General features: G+C 44.8%; 1 protein-coding gene across 1 annotated transcript; it reads left to right on the top strand.

Moving 5' to 3' along the window:
- The first annotated feature begins 1,307 nt into the window (after positions 1 to 1,307).
- On the top strand, positions 1,308 to 18,307 carry LOC120947040 (glutathione S-transferase kappa 1-like). The gene is made up of 8 exons (XM_040361977.1): positions 1,308 to 1,415; positions 4,472 to 4,553; positions 7,630 to 7,758; positions 11,815 to 11,915; positions 12,008 to 12,043; positions 14,321 to 14,437; positions 14,561 to 14,654; positions 18,244 to 18,307. The coding sequence occupies exons 1-8, from the start codon at positions 1,347 to 1,349 to the stop codon at positions 18,285 to 18,287; spliced, it is 672 nt and encodes a 223-aa protein (XP_040217911.1). The 5' UTR covers positions 1,308 to 1,346; the 3' UTR covers positions 18,288 to 18,307.
- Positions 18,308 to 22,470: the final 4,163 nt, after the last annotated feature.

Here is a 22,470-nt window from a genome sequence, read left to right as displayed (position 1 = left end):
TATCAACAGGGCAGCCATCAGGGGGGTACAGGCAGTACACATGTAAGGGGCACGGGGGTCCCCAGAGGCCCGGATGGCAACCCCCTATTTATTTTTTTATTTTTTTTGTTTTGTTGTTCATCAGCACCCAAAGCCCCCCCCCCAACCTGTAAGGGGCCCGGATGGCAACCCCCTATTTTTTTTTTACTTATTTTTTTTTCTCCGTCAGTACCCAAACCCCCCCCCCCCGACCTATAAGGGTCCCGGATGGCAACCACCCTTTTTTTTTGTATGTCAGCACCCAAAGCCCCCTGACCTTCTCCCCGAGCTTCTCAATTTGCGGCGCCCCCCCGCTTCTCAATTTGCGTCGGCCCCCCCCGGTTCTTAATTTGCGGCACCCCCCCCCTCCCCCGGTTCTCTGCTCCACCAGGGGGCCCATGCCTGAAGCATACCTCCCAACCGTTCCGGGATTTCGCGGTAATGTCCCGCGATTTGCGGTAAATCCCGCGGTTCCGCGAGCAGTGCTATTGTCTCGCGATCTCCCCCCCCCCGCAATTACCGCGATTCGCGTTAAATCTCCCGTTCCTGCGATTCTCGCTAAATCGCGGTCCCGCGATTGGCGACAAACCCCCCCCGCTGAACAACTCCCCCCCGCTGAACAACTTTTATCTGCCCCCCCCCGCTCAACAACTTAACAACTTCGATCTGCACCCCCCCCGGTCAACTCTGATCCACGGAATCCCCCCCCGTTTAACAACTTTGATCTGCGCCCCCCCCCCTCAACAACTTTGATCCGCGTACCCCCCCCCCCCGCTCAACAACTTTGTTTGGGGTGTATGCTCATTCGTCCCTCATTCTGAAGTTGAAAAGTTGGGAGGTATGCTGAAGCTGTGTAAGGGGCCCCAAAATTCCTGATGGCGGCCCTGGATATCAATAACATTTCATGTCTCTGTCTTTGTAACATGGGAACCACTCAGAGATAAGAGGTGGCTGAACCTCGATGAAGATCATAAACCACCAATTACAAAAGATGCTGTTTTTGAAAATTAAAATGTATTTTTTTCTTCTTTTTAAATTTTTTAAAACCTTGGAGCAAAAATGAGATCTGCAAAATACTCCCCAATGCATCTTGCCAAATACCTTGCAGTTTCTACTTTCCAAAAAGAGGAAATCGAATCGAGATCGCGATCTTTTAACGATTAATCGTGCAGCACTAGAGAGAGAGCCGACATGTCTTATTTTCTGCTGCACTCACTACAAGTCACCAGCAGATGGCGGCATGCACAAGGTCAGACAATAACCAGAAGCCTAAACTTTGTCCCTTCCCACAATGCTGTGCGGTGTGTGTAGACTCGGAGAGCGCAGACATGTCTAAGCGGAGGGTGTTGGAGCTTTTCTATGATGTGGTCTCCCCGTATTCCTGGTTGGGGTTTGAGGTGAGAGTTCAGCTCTGCAGTGATATCTGTGTACATGGCTGTACAGAGGGGGGCAGACCGCTCAGTGACAGTATAGGAGGGGGGGAGGTTCTAATCTTATAATGAATTCTGTTACATGGGGGGGCATCAGCTGTCATGTTTTTCCCTTTAATACCCCCCCCTGCAGTATTAGTTGGTATGACCCAGGACAATAGTAAGTAATTTAGTGCAGTGTTTCTCAACTCCAGTCCTCGGGGCGCACCAACAGGTCATGTTTTCAGGATTTCCCTCAGATCAAACTGCTGTGGTAATTACTAAGGCAGTGAAACTGATCAAATCACCTGTGCACAATAATGGAAAGCCTGAAAACAAGACCTGTTGGTGCGCCCCGAGGACTGGAGTTGAGAAACACTGATTTAGTGCATGGATCTGCCTGATTGGAAACAAACTGAAGTTATTGCTTGCTTGGCGTTGCATTGTAAATTTTGATAAATCTAAGGCTCGATTCACACCTTTGCATGTTGCTTTTGAGCGTTTTTGCAATGCTTTTTGCGGTGCTTGCTGCGTTTTTTGACGTGCCTTTTTAACGCAATTTGCGTTTTTTTTTTTTTTTTAGCCAGTAATTATTTTTTTTTATTTTTTTCTTTAACAACCAGCTATAAGCAGGTTAAAAAAAACGCAAAATCGCGGTATTTGCGTTTTGGATGCAGGTCCATTGAATTCTATTGCATGCAAAATGCTGCTTTTTGCAGGAAAAAAAGTCCCCGACCCTTTCCAAAAACGCAGAGCAAAAAAGCATTAATGTGAACATGTTCCATAGGAAACCATGTTAAAAAATTTCCCTGCATTTCTGCAAAATGCATCAAAAAAAGCATTAGTGTGAATGGAGCCTAAAGGAGGTTGTACAATCAGATTGCATGCTGTATGGCTAGCTTTAGTTTTCAGCCTGCTGTCTTTTTTTCCCCCCCTATTAAATGCTGACTGCCACCCCCGATGCATACAATCTCTGTAATGTCTCTGCTAAGCTGTCCATACAATATACAATCTGATTGTACAACTTTCATAAGATTTACTGAAACTATATAATATCAGGACAGACCTAAATTTCAGTTTCTATCCAATCAGGGAGACCCTTGTACTACAATTGATGGTAGATATAAAGGGAATTGTGCGGGGTGTGGTCACCTTCAGGGCTGGTTCATACCACAAAAACGCACCCAGTTTGTGATGCTTTTCTGCATGCGCGTTCCGGTGAATTTTTGATGCGTTTCTGGATGCATTCCAGATGCTTTTTACTGGGGCTGGTGCTTTTAATGCTTTCCAGTGCGTTTTTGATGCGTTTTTACCGCGTTCCAGTGCAAGAAAAATGCAGCATCTTCTACTTTTTTTTTTTTTTCCTGGAACGCAATGGAACTGACCGCACTGGTCAATGCCATTTGAAACCATATAACCTACTTTCCATGCATTTATGATGCATAAAAAAACGAACTGGACTGCATGTGGTGTAAGCTGGCCCTTAGACAACATCTAGATAGACGGGGCACTGTGCGGCATTTACATTGGCTTCTACTATAAGACCCCTTTCACACTGCACTAAAACAACGCTAAAGCGATGCCTGCTTTTGCAGCGCTTTCCCGGCGCTAGCGGGCTGTTAAAAAAAAAAGAAAAAAGACCAGTTTTGCGGCGCTTTGGAAGCGCTGCCCATTCATTTCAATGGGGAGGGTTGTTTTGGGAGCGCTCCCAACCCGCCCCAAAGATGCTGTTTGCAGGACTTTTTCTAACGTCCCGCAAGCGCACTGCCCCAGTGTAAAAGCACCCATTGCAATGAATGAGAAGACACATCCAGGCTCCCAGACCCCGGCGCAGCACACAAGGCTGTAGAGAACTCCGCCACTGGTCAGGCACCTCAGTGGCGGTGGATGCGACCGCCGATGCTGCGTGTGCACAAGGGAGGCTGTATGTGAGCCAGGATCCTTGTGCAGGTGGGGGGCGGCTTTTTTGCCGCCCTGCGCCTTGTCGGCCTAGGCCAAGATACAGCACTGCCACTCTGTATAATGTTCAGCCGCAGTATATTTTTAGCCTGTCAGGCTTTTACGGGCAGCAGGGCTGGATGCTGCAAATGTACCTTCCAATTGCACAAAAATGCTGAGATTTGATGCACAGGGGCCAAACAGTGGGCTGGATTCAAGAAGCAATTGCGCCTGTGTAACCATAGTTACACAGCGCAATTGCTTACTTGCCCCGGCGTAACGAATGCTCCTGATTCAGGAACCTCGTTACGACTGCAGCCTAAGATATGCGCGGCATAAGGCTCTTATGCCCGCATATCGTAGGCTGCATTCTTGCGATGGCCGCTAGGTGGCGTTCCCGTTGTGCTCAGCGTATAGTATGCAAATTGCATACTAACGCCGATTCACAACGTTACGCGAGCCCTGCGTACGCAGTTTACGTAGTTTCCGTACGGCGGTTTTCGCTTAAGGCTGCCCCTTTTATTAGCAGGGGCAGCCAATGTTACGTATACCCGTCGTTCCCGCGTTGCGAAATTTCTAATTTACGTAGTTTGCGTAAGTGATTCATGAATGGTGCTGGACGCCATTCACGTTCACTTTGAAGCAAATGACGTCCTTGCGACGTCATTTGCCGCAATGCACGTCGGGAAAGTTTCCCGACGGAGCATGCGCTCTACGATCGGCGCGGGAACGCGCCTAATTTAAATGATTCCCGCCCCCTACGGGATCATTTAAATTGCGCGCGCTTACGCCGGGCATTTTGCCAGCGCGCCCACGCAATTTACGGAGCTCAAGGGCATCAAGGGCAGCGCAGTAAATTTGCGGGGGCGCAGGGCAAAAACGTTGCCCTGCGCCTCCGTAAAAAAAGCGCAAATCTAACTGAATCCAGCCCCGTGTGTTTAAGGCCTAGCTGGACTAGCTTGCTACACTGGGCCAGTGCACCTACAGAAAAAAATGCATTCGTGAAATAAAGCACGACAATGTTATTTAGACATCAGATATATACATGGGCATGTGATAAAATATAAGTATGCATGAAATAAATGTTACATTTCTCTTTATATCAGGTCATGTCCCGATATAAAAACATATGGAATGTAGATGTTCAGTTTCGCCCTGGACTCCTCGGGGGAATAATGCAAGGAACAGGTATGCAAACAAAGAACTGAGCAAAGTACTGTAACCGCTTGCCAACCACCCTATGCAGATAAACTGCTGCAGGGCGGCCACTGCGCTGGGTCACCTATCTGGTACATGATCAGCACTTCCGGGTAGGGGGCGCGGGTGCCTTCCTCCCCAGCTCTGCTGTGATTTATTACAGCGCAAGCCGATCAGCAGGTCCCGGCCAATGATTGATCGCTGGGACCCGCTTGTCGGCTCCATCATTCACAGAAGGGAGCCCAACACAGAGCTCTGTACACTGACGGGCTATTTGAAGTGGTTGTAAACCCACTTTTTTGACTTTTGCCTACAGGTAAGCCTATAATAAGGCTTACCTGTAGGTATAAAGAATATCTCCTAAACCTGTACGGTTTAGGAGATATTCCCCTCGCAATGCGCCGCTGATTGCAGCGGCGCATGCGCAGGGGGGATCCTCGGCTGAAGGGCCGGCCCCGCCGACCCATGCCGGAGTGAAATCTACTGTGCGCATGCGCGGGAGTGACGTCATCGCCGATCCAGCCAATCACAGCGCTGGAGTGGCGATACCCGGAAGAAACTCTCGGGTCAGACCAGGTAAGTTCCCTACCTCGTTCCGAGGTAAGTATTTCATAATGAGTTAATATGCGGTGCATACTAGCTCATTATGGCTTTTGCCTTGCAGGTGTCAACTCCTATAGTGAGTCCCCTCCCCCCACAGTTGGAGCACACAGTGTCAATCCCCTCCCTGCCAGTGACATCGCTCTTTTTTGTTTATAGTGCAAAAACGAAAAACCGCAGAGATGATTATATACCACCAAAAGAAATCTCTATTTTGGGGGGGGGGGGGGGTTGGAGGACATTTTTCGTTTGGATACTATGTCGTACGACCGCGCAATTGTCAGTTAAAGTGACGCAGTGCCGTATCGCAAAAAATGGCCTGGTCGTTGAGCAACCAAATTTTTCGGGACTGAAGTGGTTAACCTGCTGATCGACTCCTAGATGTCATTAGTACAGTGACAGCGTATAGTATTAGCACTGATCACTATATTGGTGTCACTATTGTCAGTGTACCCCCCCCCAGCTAGTGTCAGATTTCCTGCCACACTATCACAGTCCCACTATAAGTCGCTGATCACCGCCATTACTAGTATAAAAAAAAATATTCCAGTACCTATACCAAATTCTGTAACTTTAACGCAAACAATTATATATACCGTATTTATCGGGGTATTGCGCGCTCCAGCGTATAGCGCGCACCCCTAAAGTGGACCCGACATTCCTGTTAAATTTTTTTTTAGTACTTACAGTTTTGGTGTCTTGCGCGGCGTCCATCGGCGGCCTCGTCGGGTCCGGTGTCCGTCTGCGGCTTCAGGAGTCCTCTTCGTTGGGTCCGGCGTCCTTCTGCGGCGTCCTCGCTCGATCCCCGCGCCGAGTTTGAATACTGCGCCGGCATATACCGAGCGCAGTACACTCGTGTATAGTCGGGTAGGCTCGGCTACTCTTGCGCTTACGTCCAGGACGTGAGCGTGAGAGGAGCCGAGCCTGCCCGACTATACACGAGTGTACTGCGCTCGGTATATGCCGGCGCAGTGTTCAAACTCGGCGCGGGTATCGGCGTATATAGCGCACCCACGTTTTTGTCCTGATTTTCAGGGCAATAAAGTGTGCGGTATACGCCGATAAATACGGTACTTATTGGTATTTTTTTTTTTTTTTTTACCAACGACTACAGAATAGTAAATTCATGAAGAAATATTTTTTTTATTTTTTATTGGATATGTTTTATAACAAAAAGTAAAAATATATTTTAAACACTGGTGATCTTGCGAGCTACCATACACAAATTGTCAGTTCTAATATAATCATCTGCTAGCACTGATCACATCCCATAAGGCTGTGCATTCAGTATACAAGTAACAGAAAAAGTGCTGCGCTAAAACATATGCCTTTGTGTGTTTTACACATATATAGACTGTAGAAAACCACATGAAAAATACTATGACACCACTAACTCAGATTAGTGTGACTCTGTGCTCAATTATAGTGCAGCATGTGAACTATTAATTTGTTTCTCTACTTATCCATATATCCACACTCTATTAATTGCCTATAGAAGATCACATGCATAAAGTGCTAATTAGTGCCACAACTTAATGCTAATTAAAGTGATTCTGTGCGACAAATACAAATTATATGCATTAATGCTCAAATAACAACATCTGACATAAAATATATTTGTGCTCAAAATATTCACAAACGTGTTCCCATGCACTACAAAAGTGCCATGTGCAAAGTGCTATTTTGCTTGATTCACAAAATGACATGCATAATATATTATCTATTCACAGTTCAAAAAAATCCAAAGCAACTGGTGATAACAAAACTTGTCCTTGTGTCCACTCTGGTGCTTCCTCCTCTTCAGTATATGCACTCACCTTAGAGCGTAGGGCTCTGCAATTAAGCCTGGTCAGAACACGCATATGAACTACCTCCTGGGTTCAGTGGTTATGTTGGAATCCTAGGCTGGTTGGTGGTTGTGTGTATGATGAAAAAAACTCGATAGTGTGATATCGTTTAAACAATTTATTGTGTAAATAAAACTTGGCCCCTACTGTGGGGTACTCACATTTTGTGGGTGCTACAGTGCACCACTCTTTACAAGCTCAGGGATACTGCTGAAGTAATGTGTTCTTTCCTTTAGCTGAGAACGCTCCACTGCATCCTGCACCGTCCTTTCTCCTCCCCTACGCGTGTCGATACCGGGATTAACTCAATCTTCCTCAGGGGGCTTTTGAGTTTGGATTTTTTTTTTCTCTTTTTGTTTAGTTTGAAGTACTTGTCGTGAATCTGAACAAGGTTACCGTAGATGGGAGGTGAAAGTGGAAAACCCATTTAAACATTTGGTTGCCAAGTTGTATTGCTTACCTAGCTCCTGAGATTTGTCCATTCCTGACCCTGGTTGTGATATAGTATATAGGGGAATGTTTCCTGCAATGGTTACATCAGATCATTCAGAAACTGAAAATACTTTGTGTATAACATATAATTTTTACTTATTACTATTTACTTTAACCTATTTTCTTAGGTAATTCTGCACCTGCAATGGTTCCCAAAAAAGGAGCATACATGAACGAGGATCTGGCGAGAGTAGCTGAATTCTATGAGGTCCCTCTGAAAGCACCAAGTGACTTCTTTCACGTAATTATTAAAAAAGGTTAGTCTATTAAATGTATATTAAAACACATTTACCGTCAGAGACTGTTTGTTGAATGTCATATTCACTGCTTTATAAATCTGCCTCAAATTATAGAGGGGTGTTAAAATCATCTGTAAAATTGATACTTGCAATATGTCCTACCCCCCCCCACACAGCAAGGGTTAATTACATACAAATTTCATTTATTTTTTTAAAGTCAAAGGGGATTGAAATAAGCAGCAAAACCTACCACGTCCATCATTACCCTGAAAGCCAGCACTCTTCTCCACTCTCTGACATCCTGTGATGTTGGTGGACCTGTACCGTCAGTGCAGGACTGCTGAACCTTCATTGTATGTCACGAGAAAAAGCGCAAAAATTATTACTGCTTATTTATATCCCACTAGGCAAGCATATCACTCTTGTAGTGGTAGTAAGTCCGCAGTAAGGGACTTACCGTGTCTGCTTTCCAGAGTTGGACTTTTCACATGTAAGGATATGGGGATCCTTTATGTTTACAGAGAATTTGTACCCAGATAATCCAAGTAAGCAGGATAATAGACATGGTTGTATTTACCATAATAGTACTCAAGCAATCACTCAAAATACAACTTCCTCATAGAAGAAAAAAGGGACTACAGCGTTCATGATCAGTACAGAACATCCATTTTCTGAGAAAAGGTTGTGTGGCTTCAAGCGGGACTGCACAGTGAAGATTGTTGCGTTGGGACTGAAGGTAAGTATAAGGCTGCATTCACGCTACAGCGTCTTGAATCGCAGGAAGATCTGCCCACAATTTGACAACACTGATATGTGAATGACAAAACACGGAACTCGCATTTGAGATGGCATTAATTTGAGTGATACCTCAAATCGTGGTGTGGGTCTGCCGCAATTGTCGCACACTGCAATCGCGGCAACCCTCATCGTGGGACCCAAAAATAGTTCAGGAGCTACTTTGGGCGTCACGAGTCCCACAGTGTGGGTTCCTGCGATTGCATGTTTTATCGCGTGGCACAGCCGCACCACGATTTGAGGTGTCATTCAAATGAATGGCATCTCAAATGCGAGTTAGGCTCGGTTTCCACTAGTGCGACTTATTATGCGATTTGGGACTGCAAAGTCGCACGACAAGTCATACCCCATGATTTCCAATAAATACCGTTCATATCTGTGCAACTTTAAAGTAGTCCCTGCACTACTTTGATGCAAATTGAGGTCCATAGACCTAAGAATATACAGGCATTGCTTCAAATCGTGACAATAAATCGTGCGACTTTAGGGTTGCAATAGTGGAAGCAGAGCCTTACGCATTTTTTTCATTCACACATCAGCGCTGTCAAATTGTGGGCAGATCCGCGGCATATGTGCCCACGATTCAAAACACTGTAGTGTGAATGCAGACTAACACCTAGTGGGCAGCACTTGGAGAAACAAATAAAGTAAAATATAAATACAGTTGTCTTATTGTGTGCTTGTTACATGCCTGCTATAATTGATTCATCCAGTAGATGGCAACAAGCTCAAAGTAAATATTGTCACGTTTGGTAAACTGTAGAATAGCGAATGCCATGTTGTCTCTATGCCCCCCCCCCCAAATTTTTTTTATATATATTGCAGCTTGTCGGGTCTCAAAGCTGAACTCGGAGAAAAAAGATAAGTGCGCCTTTACAGTGGGGTTGCCTCTTCATTGCTGGAGTAAAATACTCGTTCAGCTCTATGGGGCGCCAAAAAGCAGTTGATTCTCAGTCCATGCAGGCTTTCTCTAGGCTGTAAGACCAGTGCTTGCAGCCTCTTCTCCTCTGCACTCTAGTGGTCACAGGTCCTCTTAAGGCAGTATTTCTCAAACTTTCTTCAGTTGGGGCACCCATTAAAATGATGCACCCCATTCTAAAATGTTTAAAACAAAATTAATAGTTTCATATAAATAATATAGTTTTGCAAAAAAACATCCACACATGTTGGACACCAAACATTAGAGGTGATTTATTATTCCAAAGCAAATACACCTTTGCTTACTGGTACTCGGGGATGGACTGGCCATTGGGACTACAGGGTTTTTCCCGGTGGGCCGATGGCTCAGTGGGCCGGCTTCAGTGACAGCAGACCGCCGCTCCTCTGTCTCTCCCTTACCGCAGCGCTCGCCTCCTCTCCCTCCTCGCAGTGCTCACCTGGGGGGATCAGAGAAGCAGGGGGGACGACAGAGGAGCATGGGGAAGGGGACAGACAGCTGACTCAACAGCTATGGCCTGGGAGTTTCTCACTTCTGCCTAATCTTGTCCCATAAGGGGGGCACCGAACTGATTCTTTCCCCCGGGTGAAATATTGTCTAGCTTCCCCACTGGTACTGCCTATAAAAGTACCAGTACCAGCCTCTCTACTCTATAAAGCTAGTGAAGGGGGAGATGGGGCTTGGGTGGCCGGGGAGGGGGGGGGGGGAGTTGTCCGGCTGCTATGGGAGAGACCTGTCAAAGTGGGCCAGTCTGGATGAAGTCCAGGGCCACATTTTTGTCCCAGTCTAGCCCTGCTGGTACTGACTAATATTCCAATGTTTCTCTTCCTCATTTTCTCTCCCTCCCTCAGCAAGTGTGATCCCAGTGCTGACAGGGAGGGCAAGGAGAGGGGGCAAACGAGGATGCTATGCAGTAGGGATGGACCGATATAGTTTTTTCTTGGCGCATACCGATAATCCCTGCCTTTCAGGTCAACAGCCGATAACAGGTGCTGATATTCTTTACATTTTGGTAGTGTCCTCTGTCCCCACACAAACGCACACCTGTGTGTAGGTGTATCTCTTCTAGGTGTACAGCAGAGCAGAGATCGACCGGTATCATAGTACTGGATGGGAGCTGCCAGAGTTAACTTTTCACATTACCAGGCTGGTGATTGGTTGCAAGGATCGCCCGGCAATCAATAACTAACTGTTTAATGTGAAAAGTTAACTCCAGCAGCTCCCGCCCCCCATCCAGACCTGTGATACCAGCCTCTAGTGAAGAGAGCAGCGAATGCTTAGAGCAGGGATTAGCAATTAGCGAAACTCCAGCTGTTGCAGAACTACAAATCCCATAAGGCATAACAAGACTCTTGATAGCCACAAGCATGACACCTAGAGGCAGAGGCATGAAGGGACTTTTGTTTTGCAACAGCTGGAGGTTGGCTAATTGCTTATCCCTGGCTTACAGGAAGGGCTGGCAATACAGGGCTGCCTGTGATCTATCCATCAACTGCCCGTGACCCCCGTTCTTGCTAGTGTTGGGTGCAGGAGCACACTCGACACATCACTGCGACTCTGTGACTCAGTCGCAGACTGTGAGCTATGTGAGTCGGTCCCACTTTGTCCTGGACCTATGGTCAGTCCGGGCCTGTTTAAATGGTGTCTGGAGGACTGGCAGAGATTGCAGTAAGTGTCACGTAGGGACGGGGGGGGGGGGGGTCTGACCAATATCGGTAAGTTTGTAACCTATACCGATTATTTGAAAAATTGAGAATATTGGCACCCTGGTTGAATAAGGCTATTTAAAGTCCTCAATGCCCAAAACCCTGCATAAGATATAAGGATGCTGAGGGACAGTCAATTGAAAGAGCAGAAGAGTGCCACCTGCTGGTGGATCAGAAGATCTAGTAAGAACAGCTTTTTTGCAGCCGCCTAGACACAAATTGGCATTCAATCCTTGCAGTTTGGGGCAGTCCCACTGCAGGGGAGCATTTTTCCTTTTCTCAGAGAAGGCTTTAAACATGCATTCATTAATCTCCATTTTTCAGTTTTGTTTCCATGTATTGCCATCTGTTAATTCTGTCAATAATTTACTTTCTGTCCTAGGGTTGCAACAAGCCCTCACTGCACTCTATCTATAGAGGAGCAGTGTGGTCACCCTAGACTGTGTCCTTGAAGTATCATTTCACAAATTTCTGCTCATTTTTGTGTTTGACTGTAGCTGGATCTTACACAGGACTGAGAATTGTCCCTTCCATGTTAATAGTACTGCGCCAGTCACCCATCACTATTCCACGTTTAAAGGATAAATGAGTCGCATGCTTCTCCATACTAAAGGGTACCTGTGGTTTTTCTTACAGGAAGTCTCTCAGCCATGCGCTTTGTCACGGCTGTTCAGATGATGCATCCTGAATTCTTAGAACCGGTTTCAAGGGAGCTTTGGGTGCGGATCTGGTCTGAGGTCAGTGTCTATGTGCCCATTTTTGTTTTCTGTAATTAACGCATAAAATGTATATGGTGTATCAATGCTTATAGTATGTTATTGTTTTATAGGATAAAGATATTACTGAACCAGAGAGCATACTGGAGGTAATGACTGTCTTATTATATGTAATTTTTATTTTTTTAGTAGCAGTACTATTATTACTCCTCTGCTATAATGTGCTGTGAATATCCATATGAACATCACATACTAATATTAAGACATTGGTTTGACAGCTGAAACTTCTGTTTCCATGGTTATTCAATGCAAATGATGGTTTACTCAAACAGGGTGTAACATTGAGGTGATCATTACTTGTACAGATTATGAACCTTAAAGTAGATCTAAACCCAATCAGTGTTTCACACTTTTTTGTTATGTATAATTCCACATGTGTTAATTCATAGTTTTGATGCCTTCAGTGTGAATCTACAATTTTCATAGTCATGAAAATAAAGAAAACTCTTTGAATGAGAAGGTGTGTCCAAACTGTTGGTTTGTACTGTGTATATGTGTGTATATATATATATATATATAAATTACACCAATCAGTCATAACTTTTGTGACCACTCTCCTAATATTGAGCAGGTCCCCTTTAGCAACCAAAACAGCCCTGACAAATCAACTCATGGGCTCCAATAGACCTCTGAAGGTATGCTACGGTATCTGGCAGCAAACCATCAGTAGCAGATCTTTTTAAGTTTCTGTAAATTGTGGTGAGGACTCCGTGGATCAGACTTGTTTTTTGAGCACATCCCACAGATGATGAATTGAATTGATTCGGAGGAAAAGTTGGTTGTGTTCCTCAAACCATTTTTGAAATCTGCACAATCCAAATGGAAGTAGTAGTTCTGTCAATATGCCTCATTTCTTAGTATAACAAAAACAGATATTTGCCCTGGGACTTGGTAGAGGTGAACACTGTGAGGCCAACATAAGTAAAAGAGTAACTTTATTGAGTATATACAGATAGTCATACATAGTTTACATCAGTAAAGATAAAATACAATTGGTAATGAGCAGGATATATAATGTGAACACATCTGTTGCAAAGGTCCATGTAATATGATACATGACATCTAGAACTCGACGTGTTTCACAAGTCAATGCTCGCTTCTTCAGGAGTAAGTACATTAGCAGTGTATCTAAAATAGGAAACATCAATAATGGGTATATGTCATGATGATGGGAATCATTTGACAACTTGGTGAGGAAGGGGGACCTTATGAGTGGAATGTCCCACACTTACTAGTAGGCAATACCAAGTTGCTACAGGCTGGTTTCCCAAAAAATGTCAGCGGCATGACCATAACAAGGGGGCTGAGGAAGTGGATCCAGCAGGGCCTGTCCGGGTGTCAACTATCAAGTACAGCGCAGCCTGGTAAAACATGGTATGGAGAGAGAGACCGAAGGCGAAGGTGAGAATACCTGTGAGGAGGTGGCTAGCATGAAGTAATCAAAATGAGGACAAGAAAGAATAATGAAAAAGGTGATTCCAAATGGAAAAGTGTTGGAGTGAAAGATTCTGGAAGCTTACATTGAGGAATGACCGCCAAATGTGCAGTAAAGGAGCCAGAGAAAGAGATACCCGTGACACAATACCTCCAATTTCTACCTCCCAGTGGCTGAACACACCGACACTGTCCGCCGCCATAAGGGGATGCAGCGAAGCAACCTTCATCCATCTGTGAATATGCAATGCGTCCAAACATAATGACGTCACCGCACTGCGGGAGTCATAGGTGGAGTGCAAAACATGTCGCTGATGTACAGGTAGCCCCGCCCATCAAAAGGATAGGAGGGAACAGCAAGGGAGGTGGACCTCCCCAATAGTACATTGCAGATCCCAAAAACTATACAGATGACCACAACCACCAAGTGGAGACCAGCACAAGAAAGCAACCTGAAGTAAAAGCCTAGGACAATTGGTATCCAAAGGGTCACTATTAGAAACTATGACACACTTGTGCATGCTTATATACACAAAAGTGTGGCCAAGGGTAGCATAAGACCAGGTTTGGGCATGTAGATGTCTTCCACCTGGGGAATGGTGAAACGGAGAATAGGTCTAGTGCCACCAATGATGCACATCCAAAACAGATATTTGCCCTAGGATTCTTTCTTGGTATAGTTAAGAAGTCATTAGTAAACTTGAATATATGTAATATGTGCTTCCTCTGAACATAAAATACATTGGAAAATTTGGCTTTGCACGTGATGTGCAAAAAATAAAGCAGGACCATAGCAATTAAAGGGTTTATGCTGTAAACTACAGTATTTCTTCCCAGGGCATTCTTATACTTTTTCATAGTGTTTCGGTTACAGTTTTTCTTTTCCTTTTTTTTTTTACACTTTCAATTTACGGTATGTATTTTTCTTTTAGGCTGCTAAAAAAGCAGGCATGTCAGAGGACATTGTTAAAAAGGTTTTGGCCAGCATATCTACACCAGAGATTAAGAACAAACTGAAGGAGAATACTGATAGTGCATTAAAGTATGGGGTAAGTTTAAGTAATGGCTGCTGGATTTTGCTTGCAAGGAAGCAGAAACAAGGCAATTTATTTAAAGAAAACTAGCAAGCTCTGTTTTTAATCCTTTTCCTAATTGTTGTGTTTTCTCCTCAGGTATTTGGTATGCCTTCTATTGTGGCTCACATAAATGGAAAGCCACAGCTGTATTTTGGATCTGATCGCTTCGAACTTTTAGCACACAATCTAGGTGGGTTTTCTAAACATAATTTTACATTTGAGTACATAAGACTGAGAACTGAGCATTTAAAGACCGCTGATCACTCAATCAGCGTCTCTCTGCTTTGCCCACCCTGCGTTCACTGGAGCACTAGGCTGTGAAGGGGGCATGAATGGCTGGCTCAATCTCTCAGCGGGTTGCTGAGAGGCTGAGCCAGTTGCCGGTCCAGGCATGTGGGTGGATCCCCACCATATGGTTGCGATCTTTTGCCCGCTGTAGGCTGAAAACTGGTCACAGGAGTGCAGAAAGAACTGCGCTCCTGTTATTCACAGAAGTACAACAATCTTTGGCTGCACTTCTCCTTTAAACAGAAAAGGTAAAGTGCACAAGTTCAATTTTGTATAGTCAGAAAAGGACCAAAGACTCCAGATAACAATAAGCCTGGTTTGCTCATTTAGATCTTGGTTTAGCTTTTTAAAGCAGATATTGTGTGCAGTGTGTTGGTGTGGCACCTTTGCATTGTTTGAAAACAATGTGGTTCAACTACTTCAATACTGGGCACTTTCAGCCCCTTTCCTGCTCAGGACGATTTTTTAGCTTTCAGTGCTGTTTCACTTTGAGTGACAATTGCACAGTCATGCAACACTGTACCCAAAGCAACGTTTTATCATTTTCTTCACACAAATAGAGCTTTCTTTTGGTGGTATTTAATCATCACTGTTTTTTTTTTTTTTGCTCAAAAAACAAAAAAAATCCCCAAAATTTTGAAAAAAAATTTTTTCTTAGTTTCTGTCAGCAATTTTTTTTTTAAGTAATTTTGTCTCCTCTACTGATGTACGCTGATGAGGCTGAAAGATGGCACAGATTGGCCTCAGTGGGCACAGACGGGTGTCACTGATGGGCAGACTGTTGTCATTGATGTGCACTGTTGGGGCTGCATTGTAATCAGGGCACTTATGATCAGTGCCCTGATTACCTTTACATGTTTCTTCTTGTGAGGATATGCCACTTATCAGCTCTCCTCACCTCACACTCTGTCAGTGTTAGAGTGGAAAAACCTACAAACGGCACTTGTTTGTTTACATGTGATCAGCTGTGATTGGACACAGAAGATCACATGGGTAAAGAGCCGCGGCTCTTTGCTGAGATTGGGGTCGCGCCATGTCCCAGGAACACTGCGTGCCCCCCGGCTAAACTGGGCGCTGTCATATGATGTCGTCCCAGAATGAGAGCCGCATTCTTCGCTGTCATTTGACGGTGGGCAGGCAGGAAGTGGTTAATCTTTAGGTGCACCTGTGCCTAGACTATCCAAATTTTTTTTTCTTTTTTGCAAGTGGGGAAGTGTAAGAAACTTACCTTTTTTACTTTCTGTTCTGCTAACAATGTTTTACCATACAGCAGCAACACAGACGAGAATAAAAATGCTTTCCTTTATTGTTCATCCTAGGACACAGGGTATCTTCAATTCTAATATGATAGTTATGCTGCCATCTTCAGGTCATTAGACTCTGACAAAAAAGACAGGGCATGCTCAAAGGCATAACCCCGCTACGCAAGGCTTCAGATTTTTTTTTTTTTTGCTAGTCTTAGGTCATCCCGACACAGGGTTATTTTCCTAGTTGCCATTCTTTTGGCTTGGAGAGTTTCAGGACTGACTGCTCTTTCCGATAAGGAACTGTTCCTGGTGTTGAACTGTGACAAGGTGGCTCTCCAGAAATTGGCTGCTGCAGTTTGTGAGTCTGATTCATTCTTGGGCTTCTAGAAGGCCCAGGGAAGGGTCATACAACCTCTACAATCTCTCAATAGATTTGTCAGTTTATTTCTTGTTTTCAGTGATGACCCTTTGAACCAGGAGCATCGTTTCTCCTGGGCTATTAGATATCAGGCTTCTGTAGCTTAAATTTGTAAAGCTGCCTACCCAGTCTTTGGTTCGTACTTTTACATAGTTATACCAAGTGGATGTTTGTGCCACTGAGGCCGCTACGTTTGGGTGAGTTTTGCAGGCTGCTGCATGAGGGTCTAACTTCTTTTGGTTTGGTTTGGTTGTTTTGCGCCTGTTGCTGTGTTGCCCTCCCCTCCTTCTCAGTGCTTTGGAACATCCCTATCATAATGGAGATGAAAATGCCCTGTGTCCTGGGATGTGGTCTACCTGTAAAATCCTTTTTCTTTGGAGTACAACATGGGACACAGGGATCCCACTCGTTTGCCTTTGTGGTTTATGGTTTGCCTGGTGGAGTGAGGTTATGCCTAGGAGGTTAGTCATGGGATTGTGCCATACTCTTTCCATTTTCAGATGATGGGTTAAACAGTGCTTCATGAGATATTCAAAGCCTGTGATATTTGGTGTGTTCCTTAACCTCCATGATACTGTTTGTTCAATAAGGTTCTCTAACAAACCTCTGAGGGCTTTGCAGAACAGCTGTATTTTATACTGAGATTAAATTACACACAGGTAGACAATATTTTCAAATTGGGTGACTTCTGAAGGCAATTGGTTTCCGATGAGCTGGTGACGGGTACTCTGATGGGCTGGTGACAGGTACTCTTTATTTATTGGCAATCAGTGTGTATTGGTGTGTACTGTGATCGGTAACTAGCTGTTACCTCAATCTCCTCCTCACACACGATTGGTGTGAGAGGAGAAAACCCCATTACAGCTTGTTACCCTGTTTTGTTCAGATTTGTGACTGGCTGTGGTTAGACACAGCTGATCACATGGTAAATCTCATCCCTGATCACTGCACTGCATGCCCTGGGGCTGTGCATGAGCGGTGTGCACGAAGACAGCGCATGTGACTGGTTGTGATTGGACACAGCCAGTCATGTGGTAAAGAGCCATTTTCATTGACTCTGTACCCTGATCGGGGATGGGTTGTGTGCACCAAGGGACACGTCTCAGCCCCCCCCATCGCCGTGCTGAGAACAAGCAGACGTCATATCACGCCCAGGGGGAAGGAGTGTTCCTGCCAGCGTCCTTTCCCTATACGCCGGTAGGGAAGTTGTTAATATGCGGCACTGAAAGGTAACGTTGACTTGCCTCACTGCTGGACACAGACTGGCATCACTGCTGGGCACTGTTGGGGCTGCACTGATAATTGGGGCAATGATGATCAGTGCCCTGATTATCTGTACTGGTCTTCCCTGTGAGGACATGCCACTGATTGGCTCTCCTTTCCTCACACTCTATCAGTGTGAGGCGAGGAGATCCGATAGGCCTCATCTCCTGGTTTACATGTGATCAGCTGTAATTGGACACAGCTAATCATATGATTAAAGAGCCATGTCATCGTGGCTCTTTACAGAGATCGGGGTCACGGCATGTCCCAGGGACACAGCCCGCCCGTGATCGCTGCACTGCGGACACTTACGGTTGTGCGATTGCGATACAGCTGGGCGATGTCCTAAGACGTCGGCCCAGAACAAGAGAGGATCCCTCCGGGCGTCATTTGTCTGTCTATATGGCAGGCAGAAGGCGATTAAAAAAGAAAACAAATTCAGCCACACACATTTAATGATTGATAAGGTGCAGTGTATTACATTTTTGGATTTTGATTCAATACCACTTTATTTGTAAGCAAACAAGGTTTTCATCCAGCATGTTTCTGTTCTTTATTTTTAGGTGAAAAATGGTATGGACCAGTCCCTCAGAAGTCCCGTTTGTGATGTCTAGAAAGAGAGAATACCAAAATTCAAGATCACTTGACCCGTGTTACCAATGTAGCATAGAGTGCCCACCACGGCAATATTTTTTTTTAAATTCCAATTAAATTACTAATGCTGTAAACATTGTATACAAGTAATTATAATTACCTCAACCCTTCCCTTCTTCACTACGCTACTGATGGCCTTTACGACACAATTGCACCCCTGTCCTGCCCAGACCTAACCACTTCCATCTACAACACCACATTGTCATCCTCCCTTGACATTCTTGCTCCTCTTTCTAAACGCCTTGTCCATGACCGACTGAGTCGCTACCTCATGAACAACAACCTTCTCGACCCCCTACAGTCTGGCTTCTGCCCACAACATTCTACTGAAACTGCCCTACTAAAACTCACCAATGACCTACTAACTGCTAAAACCAATGGCCATTACTCCATACTCATACTCTTAGACCTCTCTGCTGCCTTTGACACAGTTGACCACCTGCTACTCCTCAGCAAATTGCACTCCCTTGGCATCCACGATTCTGCTTTATCCTTGTTCTCCTCCTACCTATCTCAGTGCACTTTCAGTGTCACAACTCCATCTCCTCCGCTCCTCTTCCTCTTTCTGCTGGGGTACCCCAAGTCCCCGTTCTTGGGCCCCTCCTATTCTCACTCTATACTTCCAGAATTCGACCCTTCCTGACTAATGACACCACAAAGCAACTTATTCACGCCTTAATTTTTTCTTGCCTTGACTACTGCAACTCTCTCTCCTTAATGGCCTACCCTTACGCAGGCTTTCCCCCCCTTCAGTCTATGACTGCTGCTCTTCTTTGCCAATCCCTTAACTGGCTTCCCCTAACCCACCGTGTAAAATTTAAAATGCTAACCGCAACATACAAGGCCATTCACAACATCGCCCCATCTACATCACCAATTTCACCTGCAGATATCGCCTAGATCGTCCCCTCTGCTCCTCCCAGGACCTCCTGCTCTCTAGCTCCCTTGTTACCTCCTCTCTTGCTCGCCTTCAGGACTTCTCCAGAGCCTCTCCCATCCTCTGGAACTTCCTGCTCCGGTATGTCCGATCAGCCCCTATCCTGTCCATCTGCAGGAGATCCCTGAAAACTCCATCATTCAGGGAAGCCTATCCCACACCCACCAAACAACTGTTTCCGAGCCACTCCTATCAAATAATTTTCTGCAGCTATTACCCCCTCCCTTTTAGAATGTAAGCTCTACGAGCAGGGCCCTTCTGTATTGTGCTGTCCCCCCTATATATTGTAAAGCGTTGCGTAAACTGTTGGCGCTATATAAATCGTGTATAATAATTGCCACTAATAAAAGGAAATGCCTCTTTTTACTACAAAGCTGATTTGGGATCTTGAACTATTTTTGTATGTAATATGGGATCTGGGCCAAAAACCCCAGCCAAAAGTGCCATTATATATCTGGTTTACGTTGTTGCCTTTTTGTGTGTGTGTTTTTTTTATTAAACTACACAAGCAATGACCTTATTGTATGCATTTTTTTGTTCTGTAATATAATTGAAACCACTGAATATAGATCATAAGAAGGCCATTGCTCCAAGCTTTAGCTGTCTCATACTACACTGCAGGAACACCGGGTGTGAGTTTTTGGAGCCTATTAAGGATTCATAGTTACATAGTTAGTCAGGTTGAAAAAAGACACAAGTCCATCCAGTTGAACCACAACGAAAATAAACAAAAAAAATAATTCATGACAATGCAATGCACAGAAAGAAGGGCTGCACCATGTCACCATCGTTAAATATATTAATTGTAACATTTTTGCACTTTTGGGGTGTCTGAAATATATAAATTTAGCAATGGATTTATATACTTTTATACTGCAGGACTTATGTACTGTTGCTGAACACCTATGAATTTGTATTCATGTGTTTACTAATGTGTTTTACAGCGTTTGGGTTGCAATTTAGAATGAATGGCACCCAAATGCTTATTGAGCACTTTGCACTGATTGCCACGCGATTTAGAATAGCGGGCAGAATTGCAGTGATTACGCTCAGGATTCCAAAAGTGTGAATGGGGTCTTAGAGTTCAGGTTGGTGAACTCTGAAAAAACTGTATGTGGGGGGCCGACAAGCAATAGGCTTGAAAAGCCTGCTTGTAAGGTCTGTGATCTTGTAGTTAGTACCGAGGCATGGCTAGGATTTAGTATTTTGGCATTTGGAATAATTTTTTTGGAGCACTTCACAACACCCGTATATACAGTAGCATGTAAATGGCACAAGTAACCACACTATTTGTCTCTATACTACTGGACTGGTATCTGCTTGAAAAGGTTGCTCACCCCAAAGAGCATTTTACCCACTACCTATCCCCAAATATATATATATATATATATATATATATATATACACACATACACACACACATACATACACTGCTCCAAAAAATTAAAGGAACACTTTGAAAACATATCAACGGGCAAAAATCTTATGCTGGCTATCTATACTGATATGGACTGGGTAATGTGTTAGGAATGTAAGGATGGCACATCATTTGATGAAAATTATCCACCTACAGAGGGCTGAATTCAAAGACACCCCAAAAGCCAAAGTGAAGAAATTATGTAGCAGGCCTAGTCCATTTTGCTGAAATTTCATTGCAACAACTCAAAATGGTCCTCAGTAGTTTGTATGGCCCCAAGTGCTTGTATGCATGTCTGACAACATCAGGACATGCTCCTAATGAGACGACGGATGGTGTTCTGGGGTATTTCCTCCCAGATCTGGACCAGAGCATCACTGAGCTCCTGAACAGACTGAGGTGCAACCTGGCGGCACCAGATGGACCGAAACATAATGTCCCAGAGGTGTTCTTTTGGATTTAGGTCAGGTGAACGTGGGGGCCATTCAATGGTATCAATTTCTTCATCCTCCAGGAACTGGCTGCATGCTCTCGCCACATGAGGCCAGGCATTGTCATGCACCAGAAGGCACCCAGGACCCACTGCACCAGCGTATGGTCTGACAAAGGGTCCAAGGATTTTATCCCGATACCTAATGGCAGTCAGGGTGCCATTGTGTAGCCTGTAGAGGTCTGTGCGTCCCTCCATGGATATGCCTCCCCAGACCATCACTGACCCACCACCAAACCAGTCATGCTGAACAATGTTACAGGCAGCATAAAGTTTTCGGCGGCTTCTCCAGACCCTTTCACGTCTGTCACATATGCTCAGGGTGAACCTGCTCTCATCTGTGAAAAACATGGGGCACCAGTGGCGGACCTGCCAATTCTGGTGTTTAATGGAAAATGCCAATCGAGCTCCACAGTGTCCAGCAGTGAGCACAGAGCACACTAGAAGACGTCAGGCCCTCAGGCCACCCCTATGAAGTCTGTTTCTGATTGTTTGGTCAGAGACATTCACACCAGTGGCCTGCTGGAGGTCATTTTGTAGGGCTCTGGCAGTGCTCATCCTGTTCCTCCTTGCACAAAAGAGAAGATACTGGTCCTGCTGATGGGTTAAGGATCTTCTATGGCCCTGTCCAGCTCTCCTAACTGCCTGTCTCCTGGAATCTCCTCCATGCTCTTGAGACTGTGCTGGGAGAAACGGCAAACCTTCTGGCAATGACACGTATCGATGTGCCATCCTAGAGGAGTTGGACTGCCTGTGCAACCTTTATAGGGTCCAAGTATCGCCTTGTGCTACCTGTAGTGACACTGACATTAGCCAAATGCAAAACTAGTGAAAAACAGTCAGAAAAGATGAGTAGGAAAAAAAATGTCGGACACCTCCACCTGAAAAAACATTCCTGTTTTGGAGGTCGTCTCATTGTTGCCCATCTAGTGCACCTGTTGTTAATCCGTTTCAGCTGCTTTGCTTTTAATTAACAACCCCCTCTGTATACACCCCTCCCTCTATGCTACTTAACTGACCAGATCAATATCCCAGGAGTTCTGATTCAAAAGTGTTTATTTTATTTTTTTTGAGCAGTGTGTGTGTGTGTGTATGTATATAGAGATAGTTAAAGCTGTGATTTGTCATAATTGTGGTGATTATGGCTTACAGCTCATGAAAACCCCAAATCCACAATCTCAGAAAATTTAAATATTAAATGCAATCAATAAAACAAGGATTGTACATAGATCAATATCGGACCTCTGAAAAGTAGAAGCATGCATATGTACTCAGTACTTGGTTTGGGCCCC

Source organism: Rana temporaria, chromosome 8 (genome assembly GCF_905171775.1).
Source record: "Rana temporaria chromosome 8, aRanTem1.1, whole genome shotgun sequence".
NCBI classification, from domain to species: domain Eukaryota; kingdom Metazoa; phylum Chordata; class Amphibia; order Anura; family Ranidae; genus Rana; species Rana temporaria.
The sequence above is the reverse complement of the archived record's forward strand: the minus strand, read 5'-3'. Positions and strand labels throughout refer to the sequence as shown.

Bases quoted from the DNA above. Each gene is read 5' to 3' on its own strand.
- LOC120947040 (XM_040361977.1), top strand. From the start codon at position 1,347: ATGTCTAAGCGGAGGGTGTTGGAGCTTTTCTATGATGTGGTCTCCCCG. The intron at 1,416-4,471 runs GTGAGAGTTCAG...TCTTTATATCAG, and splicing joins ATTCCTGGTTGGGGTTTGAG to GTCATGTCCCGATATAAAAA. The intron at 7,759-11,814 runs GTTAGTCTATTA...TTTTTCTTACAG, and splicing joins TCACGTAATTATTAAAAAAG to GAAGTCTCTCAGCCATGCGC.